At 47.9% G+C, this 18,186-nt stretch overlaps 1 protein-coding gene across 5 annotated transcripts in view; it reads right to left on the minus strand.

Annotated features, from left to right (window-relative positions):
- The window catches only part of LOC136004421 (ras GTPase-activating protein 1), a 144,374-nt gene extending 138,970 nt beyond the window's left edge, over positions 1–5,404 (minus strand). For 4 of the 5 annotated variants that reach the window (XM_065660904.1, XM_065660903.1, XM_065660907.1 and 1 more), the window contains exon 1: positions 4,665–5,404. In XM_065660904.1, the coding sequence (XP_065516976.1) occupies positions 4,665–5,125 (461 nt within the window). In that variant the 5' untranslated portion in view covers positions 5,126–5,404. The remainder of the gene's footprint in view (positions 1–4,664) is intronic. The other variant, XM_065660906.1, reaches the window with a different exon arrangement.
- Positions 5,405–18,186: the final 12,782 nt, after the last annotated feature.

The following is an 18,186-nucleotide window of genomic DNA, read 5'->3' on the forward strand; positions in this document are numbered from 1 at the left end:
AGGCAGGGCCCTCTTCTGCAGTAGAATTTGGATGGGGCCTACAAAGCTTTTTATTACCTGGTCTTATGGCTCTGGAAAATAGGATTTTGATAGAAAACTTGGCAAGTAGAAACCTTATCTAAGGCTATCAGAAAAGGATCTTAAATTATTAACAAACAAGTACAAGAAAACACAAAAATGACCCTGCAGAATCAATTAGCATTAGATTTGCTACTAGTAAAGGAACAAGGAGTTTGTGGATACCCAAAATTAGAAAGAGAACACTGCTGTGTACACATTCCAAATATTACCAAAGATTTACAAAAGAAACTTGATGAAATGTGGAAAATAGCAGAAGACTGCAGAGTGTGAGAGACTGATCTGAAATCAGACTCCACTGTCCCAAACACTGGTCTGAGAAGCTGAGGTGGAATTCCACCTATCTTTTGTCTCAGAGATGGGTGGGAGGAGTTAAGACTCCAATATCCATTGCTGGGAGAAGGGTGTGAGTAGCTGAACTGCAACTCCACCATCCACTGCCTGAGGGATGAGTGGGAAAAGCTAAGACTCTTCTGCCCATTACCTGGAGGATTGGTGTGAGGAATTGCTACCCATTATCCCAAGAACTGCTGCAGACACCTGTGTGTGCAGACACATGCAGTTGAAGAGCTGGCCCGGGAAACTGGTCCACAGGAAGGTGTAATACGTGACATGAAGAACAGAGGTACTCCCCCCAACTCATTATAAAAGGGGGAAAAGGTAATCACCAAGAGACACATCAACAAGGGAGCCATTGCCAAGAGGATGACTCCAGAAGGACACTCTCCACCAATGACTACTATGGATCCTAAGGGACACTCGCCATGAGGCATCGCCATGAGTGCAACACCACAAGACACACTCCAAGGAGTACCTTCAAGGGGACGAGTCCAGAAGGACACCTCTACCAGGACATCCACCTCTGATGACAACTACAGACTCCTGGGGGACACTCTGCTCCAATACTGACTATGAACCTTGAAGGACTCCCACCACCACCAACACCCTATCGCTATCCCTTTTTTTAAAATAACTTCCCTTTTTTGTAATAAACTTACTAATCGATTACGGTACTTGACCTCATTTGTGTCTTAATTTCACTCTTGGAATCACAAACAGAAACAGGGTCCAGCACTGGGGTTTTCCCCAGTCAAACCCTGACACGGAGCTATTAGAGGCTGCTGACACTAATTGCCTAAACAAAATTTTGCAATTCTTTTGGGGGACGGTCCCTAAAGGAATGGTTGTCCACCTTAATAGAAGGTGTAATAATAATTTTAATAGTTAGTGTTTGTACAGGACGTTGCCCTGGTTTCAGCTGGAACAGCTACTTTTCTACTTCCTAGTAGCTCTGCAGTGCTGCGTTTTGGCTTTAGTCTGAGAACAATGCTGATAACACACCAGTGGTTTAGCTGCTGCTCAGTAGTGCTTACCCTTGTCAAGAACTTTTCAGTCTTATGCTCTGCAGGTGAGGAGGGGCACAAGAAGCCGGGAGGGAGAAGAGACAGGACACCTGACCCAAACTAGCCAAAGGGATAATACATACCACAGGACATCACGCTCTATATATAAACTAGGAGGGAGTTACCCAGAAGGGATGGATCACTGCTCAGGTCAAGCTGGGTATCAGCTTGTGAGCCATTTTACTGATCATCACTTGAGTTTATAGTTGGTTTGGTTGGTTGGCCTTTTTTTTTTTTCTTTTTTTTTTTTTTTTTTCCCCCCTTTCTCTTTCGGCTTTATATTCTCTCCCCTTGTTATTTCCCTCACCTTCATTACTAGTAGTAGTACATCGTACTTTAGTTATTATATTATAGGCCCACTGCAGGAGAAGATCTGGTTCGAGACCATCTTAAGAGCCTGAACGTGCACACGGCCATGGGACCTGATAAAATCCATCCGCAGGTCCTGAAGGAGCTGGCGAATGAAGTTGTCATTGTCCATCATATTTGAAAAATTATGCCATTCAGGTGAAGTTCCCAATGACTGGAAAAAGGGAAATATAATCCCCATTTTCAAGAAGGGGAAAATGGATGATCCAGGGAACTACAGACCAGTCAGTCTCACCTCTATGCCTGGCAAAATATTGGAGCAGATTCTCCTGGAAAGCATGCTAAAGGCACATGAAAACCAACGAGGTGCTTGGTGACAGCCAACATGGCTTCGCTAAAGGGAAATCCTGCCTGACCAATTTGGTGGCCTTCTAGGCTAGGGCTACGGAATTGAGGGACAGGGGTAGAGCAGTTGATGTCATCTACATGGACTTGTGCAAAACGTTTGACACTGTCGCACACAACGTCCTTGTCTCTAAATTGAAGAGACATCAATTTGATAGGTGGACCACTCGGTGGATAAAGAACTGGCTGGATGGCTGCACGCAAAGAGTTGTGTTCAATGTCTCAATGTCCAGGTGGAGACCAGTAACGAGTGGTGTCCCTCAGGGATCGGTGTTGGGACCGGTCTTGTTCAACATCTTAGTCGGTGACATGGACAGTGGAATTGAGTACACCCTCAGAAGCCTGCCAATGACACCAGGCTGTGTGGCTCGGCTGATACGCTGGAGGGAAGGAATGCTAACCAGAGGGATCTCGACATGCTTGTGAGATGGGCTGATGCCAACCTTATGAAGTTTGACCGTGCCAAGTGCAAGGCCCTACACCTGGGTCGGGGCAATCCCAGGCACATCCACAGGTTGGGCAGAGAAGAGATTCAGAGCAGCCTTGCACAGAAGGACTTGGGGGTGTTGGTTGATGAGAAAATGAACACAAGCTGGCAGTGTGCGTTCGCAGCCCAGAAAGCCAACCGTATCCTGGGCTGCAGCAAAAGGAGCATGACCAGCAGATCGAAGGAGGTGATCCTGCCCCTCTACTGCCCTCTCACTCCCTCCTCACTTGGAGTACTGTGTACAGTTCTGGTGTCCTCAACATAAAAAGGACATGGAACTGTTGGAACAAGTCCAGAGGAGGGCCACCAGGATGATCAGGGGACTGGAGCACTTCCCATATGAAGACAGGCTAAGAAAGTTGGGGCTGTTCTGCCTGGAGAAGAGAAGGCTGCATGGAGACCTCATAGCAGTCTTACAGTATCTGAAGGGGGCCTATAGGAATTCTGGGGAGGGACTCTTCATTAGACTGTAGTGATAGGAAAAAGGGTAACGGGTTAAAACTTAAAAAGGAGAAGTTTAGATTGGATATAAGGGAGAAGTTCTTTACCATAAGGGTGGTGAGGCACTGGAATGGGTTGCCCAAGGAAGTTGCGAATGCTCCATCCCTGGCGGTGTTCAAGGCCAGGTTGGACAGAGCCTTGGGTGACATGGGTTAGTGTGAGGTGTCCCTGTCCATGGCAGGGGGGATGGAAATAGATGATCTTAAGGTCCTTTCCAACCTTAACTATTCTATGATTCTATTAAACTGTTCTTATTTCAACCCCTGGGGTTTACATTCTTTTGATTCTCCTCCCCGTCCTGCCAGGGGGGAAGTAAACAGCTGAGTTACCACGTGAGAGGGGACTAGAAAAAACAGTAGTGGAAGTAGTCAGGAAAATAACTAAATACTTTCAAAAGGGGGAATTGATACCAAATTAAACTAGTATTTTGTTGTATACAGAGACTTAGCCATGGACAGGGCTACAAGGATTCTCAAGATCAGGAAGGCATACAACAAGAGAACCAGATGTCTTCTCTCAAATCAGTGTAGGCCTTCCTCCTGTTAATAAGGCCTGAGAAATAGGCAAATGGCTGCAAAACAAAACTTCAGGAGCCTCTCAGGGTCTTAAATCTGCCCAAACATGAACATGTAGTTAATTGCAAGACTAAACAAGCATTCCAATGTCCTTAACTAATGGATTTCCATAAAAGGGTAAAATAAGTGGGGGTATCTCTCCCTAGATGACTGTGACCCCCAGAGACCACTCCTCAAAATTCAGTGCCTGCGCTGCAGCCTTATCTACCAGAATTACCATATGGAATGATCAACGAGAATTGGGTGGGCATTTTGCAGAATTATAATGAATACTCATATAACAAAGGTACATAAAATGTAAACTGTCTCTTTGTGTCCATGATAGGCGGAGTAATCCCCATACACCCAGTACTGCAATAAAGTAATTTAGGCTTCTAACACGTCATTTTGGTTGGAGAGTTTATTTCCCCAATTTTGGCAACACTACTAGGAAGAAAGTTAACTCTATCCCAGCCAAAACGATGACACAAGTCTGCAACCTTTTTTTGTTAATGTACACACTTCCTAGAATTAGCTCATTGTGAATCCAAAGTCTGTGCTTAGAGCGCTCACTAGTTACATGAACCCTAGGTACCATTTTCTGCTTGGGGTTTGGTTTTCAGTTTTATTTCACAAAATATAAACACAGAACTGCTGTGCCTCAAGTGCAAAATTCTTTATATAACTAGCACTATAAGAATCCCGATTAACCTAAGGGAAGGATAATAAAAGCCTTATTGAAGGCTCACAGCTTCTTTTTTCAACTGCCTCTTTTCCCCAGACATAACCCAATTAAAAACCTCTACACTTCCACAGATGTCCGACACATACTTTCCATTGAGAAAAGGTGGAAAGGCCCACCATCCCCAAGGGGAAGCACCCAGAGGCAGCAAGTACCCGGTGGGGTGCAGAAGCGCTGCTACTCACTCGTTCGCGGGGGGAGCGTTGAGCGGGATGGCCACTTCCTCCTCTTCATACTCCGGCCCATCCAACGAGTCGCCTTCATCCACGGTCCCCAGCCCCCCCGCCAAGGAAAGTAGCTGTGGTGGCAGCAGGGAAAAGGCGACAGTACCGGATTCAGGTGGGGACAAGACCCCTCTGGACGCCTCCAGCTCCTGGCCCTGGTCAATTGCTGTCGCGGCGCCACCGCCTCCGGACACGAGAGCGGCAGGTCCCGAGCCTAGCGCCAGGAACCCCGAACACAAAGCCGGACCACCGGCGCCCAGGCTGCCCCCGCCAGAGCCCACCAGAAAAGGTCCTTGCGGCCCCAGCTCCTTGCCTCGGCATAAGGTGGCGTAGCGTTCCGACGCAGCTCTGCCAACGGATCCCACCATCCCGGCGGAAGAAAACGAGCCGCCCTCCTCAGCGCCGGCCTCAGCCGCCATCATGGTGAACCTCGCTCCTTCCTACCTCCCGCGCGCTGACCGCCAGGTAGGCAACAGCTGCCCCTTCCCTACGCTTTTGTCTGCAGGGAGCGGAACTGAGACAAGAATAAGATTTCTCCAGCAGAATCGACTTCTTAACAATAACCGTCTAGAAGCCTAAAGCAACACAACAAAGCCCCAACACTACTACTTTATATTCCTGCGACCGCGAGGGGAGCAACTCCTACGAAGATACAACTCCACTCATTACCCCACCCCCGAGAGCCAGTGAGGGTGCGTCATTGTATGGGCGGGGCAAAAAGGAAAAGAAGGAAGGAGGGAGCTTAACTTGCTAACGGCAGAGAAAAGAGTGGCGTGGCGTGGCGTGGCGTGGCGCGGCGCGGCGCGGCGCGGCGCGGCGGTTCGCGGAGAACGAGGTAGTTGGGAGCAAAGATGGTGGTATGTTCTCTGCTCCCTCTTGATGGGTGTGAGATGCATCAAGAGAAGAATAAGGAGTCTCCCATCATCCCCATCTCGGGGGTACCCAAACGAAACAAACAAGCAAACAAAAAACAAAACCAGTGTTAAATATGAGCTCACTCCTCTAAACAAGATAACCTGTTACAAGCTCAGGAGTGCTGCATCCCAACTAGAAGGAAGTGCAGCAGAAGGGCCAGGAGACCTCCTTGGATGGATAAGGAGCTGCTGAGGAAAATTCAAAGGAAAAAAGAGGCTTATAAAAAATGGAAGCAAGGACAGGCGGCCTGGGTAGAGTACAGGGATGTTGTCTGGGAAGCTAGGGACCATGTCAGGAAGGCTAAGGCCCAGTTAGAATTAAACCTAGTCAGGGATGTTAAGGATAACAGGAAGGGATTCTACAGGTATGTAGCAAACAAAAAACAGACTAGGGACAACATAGGCCCCCTGAGGAAGCTTTCGGGAGAACTGGCTACACAGGATTTGGAGAAGGCTGAGGTTCTGAATGACTTCTTTGCCTCGGTCTTCACTGGCAAAGGCTCTGATTGCACCACCCAGGTCTTAGAAGGTAGATGCAGGGACTGTGAGAATGAAGACCTTGGGCCCACTGTAGGAGAGGATCTGGTTCGAGACCATCTTAAAAATCTGAACGCGCACAAGTCCGTGGGACCTGATGGAATCCATCCGTGGGTCCTGAAGGAGCTGGCGAATGAAGTTGCTAAGCCACTGACTTCACTGATTTGAAAAATCATGGCAGTCAGGTGAAGTTCCCGACGACTGGAAAAAGGGAAATATAACCCCCATTTTCAAGAAGGGGAAAATGGAAGACCCGGGGAATTACAGACCAGTCAGTCTCACCTCTGTGCCTCGTAAAATCTTGGAGCACATTCTCCTGGACGGAATGCTAAGGCACATGAAAAACAACAAGGTGCTTGGTGACAGCCGGCATGCCTTCACTAAGGGGAAATCCTGCCTGACCAATTTGGTGGCCTTCTATGATGGGGCTACAGATTTGATGGACAAGGGTAAAGCAGTTGATGTCATCTGCCTGGACTTGTGCAAAACGTTTGACACTGTCCCACACCACATCCTTCTCTCTAAATTGGAGAGATATCAATTTGATGGATGGACCACTCGGTGGATAAAGAACTGGCTGGACGGCTGCACACAAAGAGTTGTGGTCAATGGCTCGATGTCCGGCTGGAGACCGGTAACGATTTGTGTCCTTCAGGGATCGGTGTTGGGACCGGTCTTGTTTAACGTCTTCGTCACTGACATGGACAGTGCGATTGAGTGCGCCCTCAGCAAGTTTGCCGATGACACCAAGCTCTGTGGTCCGGTTGATATGCTGGAGGGAAGCGACCTTGACATGCTTGTAAGGTGGGCTGATGCCAACGTTATGAAGTTCAACCATGACAAGTGCAAGGTCCTACACCTGGGTTGGAGCAATCCCAGGCACAGCTACAGATTGGGCAAAGAAGAGATTCAGAGCGGCCCTGCAGAGAAGGACTTGGGGGGGTGCTGGTCGATGAGAAAATGAACATGAGCCGGCAGTGTGCGCTCGCAGCCCAGAAAGCCAACCGTATCCTGGGCTGCCTCAAAAGGAGTGTGACCAGCAGGTCTAAAGAGGTGATCCTGCCCCTCTACTCTGCTCTTGTGAGACCTCACCTGGAGTATTGTGTGCAGTTCTGGTGTCCTCAACATAAAAAGGACATGGAACTGTTGGAACAAGTCCAGAGGAGGGCCACGAGGATGATCAGGGGACTGAAGCGCCTCCCTTATGAAGATAGGCTGAGGAAGTTGGGGCTGTTCAGCCTGGAGAAGAGAAGGCTGCGTGGGGACCTAATAGCAGCCTTCCAGTACCTGAAGTGGACCTATAGGGATGCTGGGGAGGGACTCTTCGTCAGAGACTGTAGTGACAGGACAAGGGGTAACGGGTTAAAACTTAAACAGGGGAAGATTAGATTGGATATAAGGAGGAAATTCTTTCCTGTTAGGGTGGCGAGACACTGGAATCGGTTGCCCAGGGAGGTTGTGAGTGCTCCATCCCTGGCGGTGTTCAAGGCCAGGTTGGATGAAGCCTTGGGTGACATGGTTTAGTGTGAGGTGTCCCTGCCCTGTGGCAGGGGGGTTGGAACTAGATGATCTTGAGGTCCTTTCCAACCCTAACTATTCTATTCTATGATTCTATGATAATGAGGTTTTATTGAGGGACAATGTCGATATCAGGATGCCATGGGATGTGCAATTCCCATTTTATCCCCAAGGCTTGGGTTACTTGTACAATTTTTGATGTAAAATGTGTTCCCCTATCTGAGTCAATTCTGCTAATCGTTGATGGCTGAATCCTGAAGGCTCGGGAGGAGTGGAAAAAATGAATCAAACCTTGAAACAAACATTAACTAAACTAATGATTGAGACCCAAATGTCCTGTGTAAAGTGTTTGCCTTTAGCATTGTTACGGGTTCGAATGCAACGCAGCTCGCATTTAGGGATATCGCCTTATAAAATTATGTTTGGATTACCTTTTATGACAAGCCAAAAGGAGACCGCTACTTATGAAAGAGGAAAGGCGAGTATCAGAAGACATATCACCACAATAGCTCAGACTCTGGTACATTTAAGATCAAAAGGATGGATTCCCCAGACGATGCCTTTAGACTTTAAAATTCGTAACATTAATCCCGGGGAGTAGGTATTGATTAAGACTTGGAGAGAGCAATCTTTAACTCCACAATGGGAAGGTCCCTTTCAGGTATTGCTGGCAATGGAAGCTGTGGTCCGTACCAGAGAAAGAGGATGGACCCACGCCAGCAGGATTAAATGACCTGTGGAAGAACCTACAGAGTGGACTGTAATATCTACACCAGGTGACACCAAACTGACTCTCAAGAAGAGAACTATGTAGTAATATGTAGGTAATAACTCGCAAATACAGGGAGACAAAAGGTTAAGGGTGAGCTTATATGACTGGTTTCAAATTCCCTTGTGGGATACTTTGAGGAAACTCCAGTTCTCTTCCTGAGGAGGTAATAATCCCCAGTTTGGGGGATCTGGATTATATTATTCAGATACACATGGGGAACTAGCTCTGGTTTGTGATCCTGTAATAGAGGTACGAGAGCCTTCACCAAGGTATATATATATATATCATGTCTGAGACACCCCAATACAAGACACGCTAGTTGGGTGTTCTGTCGGTGTAAGACTTATAATTATTTACAATAAAAATCCTGTGTAAGCAGAAGTGCTATTACAGCTCCCATAATAGACACCTGAGTTGCATGCCGTGGCATAGAAATTCATATAAACAGCTATTACGGGACACTGACGTACTTACTCTACTCTGTGGCTGGGAGTTACTGGTACCATCAGAGTGGGAAGTAACTGAAGATAAGTGGAAATCCAGTGTAGGGGTCTGTGAATAAAGTTTGCATGAAAACTGAATAGGAGGAAATAAAATGGCCGAGGGCAAGCCCAGGTTGGCCTCTAGGCCTGCCATCGAGAAGCACAAACATACCTCGGCTGTGGGCAGCAACCCCACAGGCTGGAGGGGTGGAGGTATATGACATACTGGACCTCTGATCATCTTATGGCTCCTGTCCCTATCACGAGTACGAGCCTCCTCCGATTGCACGGAATGTATAAAGACCAGTTTGAGTGGGCACTTGATCACGCAAACTTTAATCTATCACACCCATTATCAATGCAGTGGAACCCCGCTCGAGATGTGTACCCATAACAATACAGAGTATGCTAGAGTAGGTAGATGCAGGGACTGTGAGAATGAAGACCATGGGCCCACTGTAGGAGAGGATCTGGTTCGAGACCATCTTCAAAATCTGAACGCACACAAGTCCGTGGGACCTGATGGAATCCATCCGCGGGTCCTCAAAGAGCTGGTGAATGAAGTTGCTAAGTTTGGAGGATTGGCTTGTCGAAAAAGGTCAAAAGGTCACATTCCCATCAACGAGCTGAAACAAGACATCTGTGTAGAACATGGTGCAAACCTCTCATGCCAGATAATGAGGAAATGAAGGACACTGGCAAACAGCAATATACTATGACCAATCACAGCCAAGGCCACTAAGTGATAAGTGCATGAGAAGGAGGATGGTGGGGGGGTGCACGGTGTAGCTGAAAAAATATAGAGCTTACACAATGCCTTATTTGTGCCAGAACCAATCAAGTGCCTAGTATTTGCATATTCACTGTTATATTAACCGAAGGTAGAAGCCCAATAAACGAAGCTTGCTGTTAACTCATATTGAGTCGTCCAAGTCTTCTTTTCACGACAAATGGTGACCCCGACGTGATTCGAACACGGAGCGGAGGGTACCGACACCACGGCAGTGAAAAAGTGGCACTTGGCTCCGATCTTGCCCCAGAGGGTCAAAGCGGCGCATCGCGCGAAAGGACAACCATATAGATGGGATCTGGGCGCCGCCGGACTTGCAGTGGCTGCATCGGCAGCTTTGCACCAAGGAGGAGGAGCAGCCGAAGCCTCGTAGGGCAACGGAGCGCGAGTATCTTAAAAGGGGGTATGGAGAGGCAAGCTGCCCTGAATTTATTAAATTGCTTTTTAGAAAAGCGTGGTATTAAGGAGAAGGAGTTAAAGAAGGAATTAGCGGGAGTGATAGCTTATGGAGTAGCAAAAGGTTGTTTCCTCGACCCGAATACGATCTTTGACAGTGACGAGTGGCAGAAACTAGGAGATAAGCTGTGGGCAGCCACCCTTGACGGTGATAAAACGGCAAAGCATTTGGGAAAAACCTGGCGGGTAGTTGCTAACTCGTTAGATCAGCACCGTGCGGAGCAGAAGGCGGAGAAAGCCGTCACTGAGCGGCTTGGTGCGGTCTCCTCTAACACCTCGGGGGGGGGGGGGGGGGGGGGCGGGAGACCTGTGGCCCACTGGTTCTCCCTCCTCCTCGGTCCTTGCTTTCCCGGGACCGGCTGAAAAGCTGCCCCCCGGGGATGCAGAATCTGGGGACGTGAGTAAGCTGGTGGAGGAGGGAAACCTGCAAATTGGCAACAAGGGCATGGGTATTGATCGTGAACGTATATGGAAAAAGATAGCCGCACAGGCTGCCCAGGAGGGGGATCTTGAGGCTGCCGCTGATATGTTACAGGCATTCCCGGTGACCTATCAGCAGGGGCCTCAGGGTGGCCTTACAGCTAGTATCTCACCGTTAGATTGGAAATTGCTGTAGCAGCTGCGAGCGACAGTGAGCGAATGTGGTATTCAGGGGGAGCCCGCTAAACAAATGTTGGATTATATCTGGGGGGGGGGGGGCTGTTACTCCCCAATGATGTCAAGAGTCTCACCCCACATCAGCAGTTGTTATTTAACGCATACTGGCAAGCATTTTGCCAAGAATCAGTGGCCGAACAACACCACCCCGGGAATCCTTTATACGGGCTGACTATCCCCGAGCTGATGGGGTTGGGTCCTTTTCTACGTACAGAGGCGCAGGCCCTCTTAGGGCCTGATAAAATCAGGGAGACAATGGCCATGGCCCGGCGCACCATAGATCGAATTAAGGCCCCTGGTGGATTGCCCTCCTATATGTCCCTGAGGCAGGGCTGGGACGAGTCACTAGGTTCCTTTGTAGATAGAGAAGCCGCAGCCATAAAATCAGCTGGGGTGCAGGAATATATGCAAGGAGCTACCTTAAAGCAGTGTGTCTTGCAAAACGGAAACAGCGCTGTTCGAAATCTTATAGTGACACTGCCAGGGAATTGGAGTGTTGAGGAGTCATTAGAACGTGCCGTGCAAGTCCCTACCGGTAATCAGGCCATGTTAGTGGATGCCATCAAAGAATTAGGAGAGGGATTGAAAGCACAAGCAGAAACATCCCGAAACCAAGTGTCCGCAGCCCTCGCTCCTCTCCGCTCGCCCAGCCAACCAGTACCAGCAAAAAGCTCTGAGAGTCCGCTGTTTCCGATGCGGCCAGCAGGGCCACCTCCGGCGAAACTGCCCCGCCGGAGCAGTCTGGTGTCCTCAATGCCAATCTGCTGCGCACTGCCCTGCTGCTTGCCGAAGACTACAGGGAAACTCAGGACAGAACGTGAGGGGGACCCGCGTGATGACACAAGTAGCCCCCCACATTGCTTCCCCCCACCCCTGAGCCTCTGCCAGTTGCTGCCGCGTCTGCAAAGACTGAGGACAGAGATGGAGACAGTCTTCTTGACCCGGGCCCTATTGACCCCAAGAAGGAACCTGTGCGTGCTCATCAGGCTGCTGTTGCTGCTCCTGAAGTTCTGACACCTGTTAATTCTGATGCTGACCTGGATGATCCTTTTGACATGGAGCCAGAAAAGAAACCTGATTTATATCCCCCAGATCCTCATGATAAATGGACAGCTGTAAAGGGAGAAGTGAGATGGGTGGGGGATGCAGATATATTGTGTGCTTTCCCTGTGATGTATGTGCTGGATCAAGACCCGTGCTGGGAAGGTCTCTCGTATGCCCTTATCAGGGGTATCGGGAGGACTGTGGCAGACTGTGGCGGACCGTGGACTTGGGGTCCCATATACAACTCATTTGATACAGTCTCTCTGTGATACTCATGTACTAGAAGTTGGCAAATATGTCTATGATTCTATTGATGCTTGGAAACCTTTATAGATATTGCTGGCCACTTCTTCTGACATAGACTGGCCACCTGTGTCAGAATGAGTGTGCATTTTGATCAGTATAAAAGCCCAAGCCTCATGCGATGTGAGGGAGGCAGAGCCTCTGCGGGGACGCTCGCTAGGGCTGAGCCTGCCACCTCACACTGCGATGATGCTTGTTGGAGATGGTTTCCTGATAGTCTTCACAGAGTCCTTGTGCCACGTTCTGTACATGGGACTTTATAGTGCGAGTAATGATTGTCTGGATTTTGTGTTTCAAATATTGTAGTTGTGTGAAATGTGCTTGTGGGATCCCATATGCATACGTATGTGTGTGTGATGTGAGCAGATGGTGTTCTATGTATTTTTTTTGTTATCGTGTTCATGTAAAAGTTTTTAACAGGTAGTGGTTTAACATTTCAGACAAGAAAGGGTTAACGCAAAAGTGTGGTTGCTGACAGGTATTTATGGCTGCTGCTGAAGCAGGCAGGCAGCTGTAGCTGCTGCCAAGCAGGCTGCTGTTTGTAGCCGTGCAAAGCAGAGTGAACAACTTTTGAAAAAAAAAAAAAAAAAAAAATAAAAAGGTGTGGGGGGAGAGAAGGAAAAAAGGTAAAGTTGCAGAGCACAGGTAGACAAATGCGAATCCAGGTGATAGACTGGAAATCTATTCAGAGAGAGGCTCTGTCAAACAATGATTTTGATGGTTTGCAGGCGTTGCAGGAAAAGATTCTCGCCTTTCCTGTTAAGTACCAGATTAACGCTCAAGGTCAGGCAGTAAATGCTGAAATGTCTCTCTTAAATTGGAAATTGCTATCTCAGTTAAGGCAAACTGTTATTTCTACGGGCATTCAGTTTGAACCCACTAGGCAGATGTTGTCATATATTTGGGGAACAGATTTGCTGTTATATTAAAAGTATTGTGAAATTAATCCTCACCCCTTCGCAGTTGTTGTTATGGAACATGTATTGGCAGAAAACCTGTCAAGAGGCAGTTGCAGTTCAGCGAGGCCAGGGAGATCCCCTGATTGGGGTGCAATTACAACACCTTATGGGAACTGGACAGTTCTCCACTAAGGAGGCTCAAGTCCAGCTAGGTCCAGAATTGTTAAAAGAATCTATGAGACTAGCCTTGCTACTGGGGAGATCATCATCTGCGTTGAAAGGACTATTCATTGTTCCAGGTGTCATCGATGCTGATTATATGGGTGAAATTACGTTAAATTATTTATGCATCTTTGGTGATGAACAAACTCCAGCTGTTATTAAGCACTTTGTACAAACAGAAGCGCAGAAGATAAAGCCTTCTTTTAAGGCGTACTATCGAGATCCTAATACAGATTTGTGGCAGGGACCGGCAGAAGTAATATATATGGGCCGTGGTTACGTCTGTGTTTGTGTTCCTGCAGGACCCTTGTGGGTACCATCCAAGTGACTAAGACCAGCTGTTGCAGAAGCTCCAGTGACGGCGTCTCAGAGCTAGTGTATGGACCCTGACTCACAGGCCCGTGAGGAGCATCGCTTGCGCCGAGCGCTACAGCCACTAATAGACGAACTTAACTCCTTAATCAACACAGAGCTTTCGTTGAGCACGGTCGCCCTCCTAGATCCGGTCCATGGCCACAGGCATATAGTGATAGAACTGAGATTGGTGATACAACAAGTGCTTCGATAACTCTGTAGTTTTTGTCATCAGTGTGACCCTGCAGTAGAATTGTATTGTGGTGGTTGTCAGTCTATAAGGCATCTTCGCCAGAGTTAGCTGAAACAAAGACTTTTTGTATAGTCTGTCAAATTATCTTTTATGTAACCCGCTTATAGCGCTTCAGAAATATTTAGCTGATTTTAGAAGTTTCACTTCATAGAGCTACATATACGTTTGCTTTACAAGCTACTTCGCTGTTATAGGTCTCATAATTATAGGGGTTTGTTACTTTGTTATGCTTTGCAATGTTATTCTGCTTGTTTACAACGACTCCTGACTCAGTCCTTATTCCTTTATAAAGAAAAAGGGGGAATTGTGGAGGATTGGCTTGTCGAAAAAGGTCAAAAGGTCACATTCCCATCAACGAGCTGAAACAAGACATCTGTGTAGAACATGGTGCAAACCTCTCATGCCAGATAATGAGGAAATGAAGGACACTGGCAAACAGCAATATACTATGACCAATCACAGCCAAGGCCACTAAGTGATAAGTGCATGAGAAGGAGGATGGTGGGGGGGGTGCACGGTGTAGCTGCAAAAATATAGAGCTTACACAATGCCTTATTTGTGCCAGAACCAATCAAGTGCCTAGTATTTGCATATTCACTGTTATATTAACCGAAGGTAGAAGCCCAATAAACGAAGCTTGCTGTTAACTCATATTGAGTCGTCCAAGTCTTCCTTTCACGACAGCTAAGCCACTGACTTCACTCTTCGTCAGGGACTGTAGTGACAGGACAAGGGGTAATGGGTTAAAACTTAAACAGGGGAAGATTAGATTGGATATAAGGAGGAAATTCTTTCCTGTTAGGGTGGTGAGACACTGGATTCGGTTGCCCAGGGAGGTTGTGAGTGCTCCATCCCTGGCAGTGTTCAAGGCCAGGTTGGATGAAGCCTTGGGTGGGATGGTTTAGTGTGAGGTGTCCCTGTCCATGGCAGGGGGGTTGGAACTAGATGATCGTGAGGTCCTTTCCAACCCTAACTATTCTATGAAGTTGTACACTCGGACAAGGAGGAGGAACTACTGTTCCATTCTTTCTATCATGAAATGGAAACTGGGGCCACATATGAAATTCCCACAATTGCCAGAAATTTGTTTGTGAACTTGGCAGAAAATATAGCAAAAGTGGTCAATATAAGTAATTGTGATGTTTGTGGAGGTACCAATTTGGGGTAACAATGGCCTTGGGAATCGAAGTAAATTAATATCACTGACAATAGTATATGGAACTCAAGCAAAGTCCAGAGAGCAAAACAATGGGCACTACAGACGAGTATCATTGGTCAAAACTGTTGGCAAAAGACCCCTGGGAGACAAGAGAAAAAGCCAGTGAGGGATTTAACTTGTGGAAACACTTTCCTGTCACTACAGTCCCTGATGAAGAGTCCCTCCCCAGCATCCCTATAGGTCCACTTCAGGTACTGGAAGGCTGCTATTAGGTCCCCACGCAGCCTTCTCTTCTCCAGGCTGAACAGCCCCAACTTCCTCAGCCTGTCTTCATACGGGAGGTGCTCCAGTCCCCTGATCATCCTCGTGGCCCTCCTCTGGACTAGTTCCAGCAGTTTCATGTCCTTTTTATGTTGAGGACACCAGAACTGCACACAGTACTCCAGGTGAGGTCTCACAAGAGAAGAGTAGAGGGGCAGGATCACCTCCTTCGACCTGTTGGTCACACTCCTTTTGATGCGGCCCAGGATACGGTTGGCTTTCTGGGCTGCGAGCGCACACTGCCGGCTCATGTTCATTTTCTCATCGACCAGCACCCCCAAGTCCTTCTCTGCAGGGCCGCTCTGAATCTCTTCTTTGCCCAATCTGTAGCTGTGCCTGGGATTGCTCCAACCCAGGTGTAGGACCTTGCACTTGTCATGGTTGAACTTCATAGGGCTGGCATCAGCCCACCTCACAAGCGTGTCAAGGTCCCTCTGGATGGCATCCCTTCCCTCCAGCATATCAACCGGACCACACAGCTTGGTGTCATCGGCAAACTTGCTGAGGGCACACTCAATCCCACTGTCCATGTCAGCGACGAAGATGTTAAACAAGACCGGTCCCAACACCGATCCCTGAGGGACACCAATCGTTACCAGTCTCCAGCCGGACATCGAGCCATTGACCACAACTCTTTGTGTGCAGCCGTCCAGCCAGTTCTTTATCCACCGAGTGGTCCATCCATCAAATTGATATCTCTCCAATTTAGAGAGAAGGATGTGGTGTGGGACAGTGTCAAACGTTTTGCACAAGTCCAGGCAGATGACATCAACTGCTTTACCCTTGTCCATCAAATCTGTAGCCCCATCATAGAAGGCCACCAAATTGGTCAGGCAGGATTTCCCCTTAGTGAAGGCATGCCGGCTGTCACCAAGCACCTTGTTGTTTTTCATGTGCCTTAGCATTCCGTCCAGGAGAATGTGCTCCAAGATTTTACGAGGCACAGAGGTGAGACTGACTGGTCTGTAATTCCCCGGGTCTTCCATTTTCCCCTTCTTGAAAATGGGGGTTATATTTCCCTTTTTCCAGTCGTCGGGAACTTCACCTGACTGCCATGATTTTTCAAATCAGTGAAGTCAGTGGCTTAGCAACTTCATTCGCCGGCTCCTTCAGGACCCACGGATGGATTCCATCAGGTCCCACGGACTTGTGCGCGTTCAGATTTTTAAGATGGTCTCGAACCAGATCCTCTCCTACAGTGGGCCCAAGGTCTTCATTCTCACAGTCCCTGCATCTACCTTCTAAGACCTGGGTGGTGCAATCAGAGCCTTTGCCAGTGAAGACCGAGGCAAAGAAGTCATTCAGAACCTCAGCCTTCTCCAAATCCTGTGTAGCCAGTTCTCCCGAAAGCTTCCTCAGGGGGCCTATGTTGTCCCTAGTCTGTTTTTTGTTTGCTACGTACCTGTAGAATCCCTTCCTGTTATCCTTAACATCCCTGACTAGGTTTAATTCTAACTGGGCCTTAGCCTTCCTGACATGGTCCCTAGCTTCCCAGACAACATCCCTGTACTCTACCCAGGCCGCCTGTCCTTGCTTCCATTTTTTATAAGCCTCTTTTTTCCTTTGAATTTTCCTCAGCAGCTCCTTATCCATCCAAGGAGGTCTCCTGGCCCTTCTGCTGCATTTCCTTCTAGTTGGGATGCAGCACTCCTGAGCTTGTAGCAGGTGATCCTTGAATATCAACCAAGAGTCTTGGGCCCCCCTGCCGTCCAGGGCTATATCCCATGGAACCTTGCTAAGCAGGCTCCTGAAGAGGCCGAAGTCTGCTCTTCCTGGATGTTAATATGGATTAGAGTTCCTGGGTCTCAATCAGTGCTATCAATCTGCAGGCTTAAAGTGTGTTAGGCCATTATCCAGTCCTCATTCCAGGTTCTGGGTTTATTTATGTTTAAGTTCAGTGTGTTACACTGTTTTCTCCTGCATTCTTTTGGGGCGGTCAGTCTCTCTAGCTTAACTACCCAATATCCTAGCTCCTCTAGTCTCTTGGTATACTTTCCTGGAGTATTATCTGTGGTCCAAATAACACAGGCCCAAGAAGTACAATAATTCCAGTTCCTTGTACAATCAGAATTTGCCATTTTAGATTTGTACCTCCAAGAGGAGCACATATATTTCCGGTCGTGGGAGTAGGTTTGCACCAATTCCATACTTCCACATCCCCCTGACCACTTACCACTGTCTACTGCTTCACAAGCATCCAAATTACTCTTGCTGGACTATTTATGTTGGTAATTTCAGTTTTTCCCTACTACTATTCCGTCTTTCCCCAGAGACTGCACTTCCAACCACCATTCCTTTACTTTCGCTTTAGGATCATAAGATTATCTTGCCTTTAACATTACATCTAGCATACTCTGTATTGTTATGGGTACACATCTCGAGCGGGGTTCCACTGCATTGATAATGGGTGTGATAGATTAAAGTTTGCGTGATCAAGTGCCCACTCAAACTGGTCTTTATACATTCCGTGCAATCGGAGGAGGCTCGTACTCGTGATAGGGACAGGAGCCATAAGATGATCAGAGGTCCAGTATGTCATATACCTCCACCCCTCCAGCCTGTGGGGTTGCTGCCCACAGCCGAGGTATGTTTGTGCTTCTCGATGGCAGGCCTAGAGGCCAACCTGGGCTTGCCCTCGGCCATTTTATTTCCTCCTATTCAGTTTTCATGCAAACTTTATTCACAGACCCCTACACTGGATTTCCACTTATCTTCAGTTACTTCCCACTCTGATGGTACCAGTAACTCCCAGCCACAGAGTAGAGTAAGTACGTCAGTGTCCCGTAATAGCTGTTTATATGA

This window comes from Lathamus discolor, chromosome W (assembly GCF_037157495.1).
Source record: "Lathamus discolor isolate bLatDis1 chromosome W, bLatDis1.hap1, whole genome shotgun sequence".
Taxonomy (NCBI): Eukaryota; Metazoa; Chordata; class Aves; order Psittaciformes; family Psittacidae; genus Lathamus; species Lathamus discolor.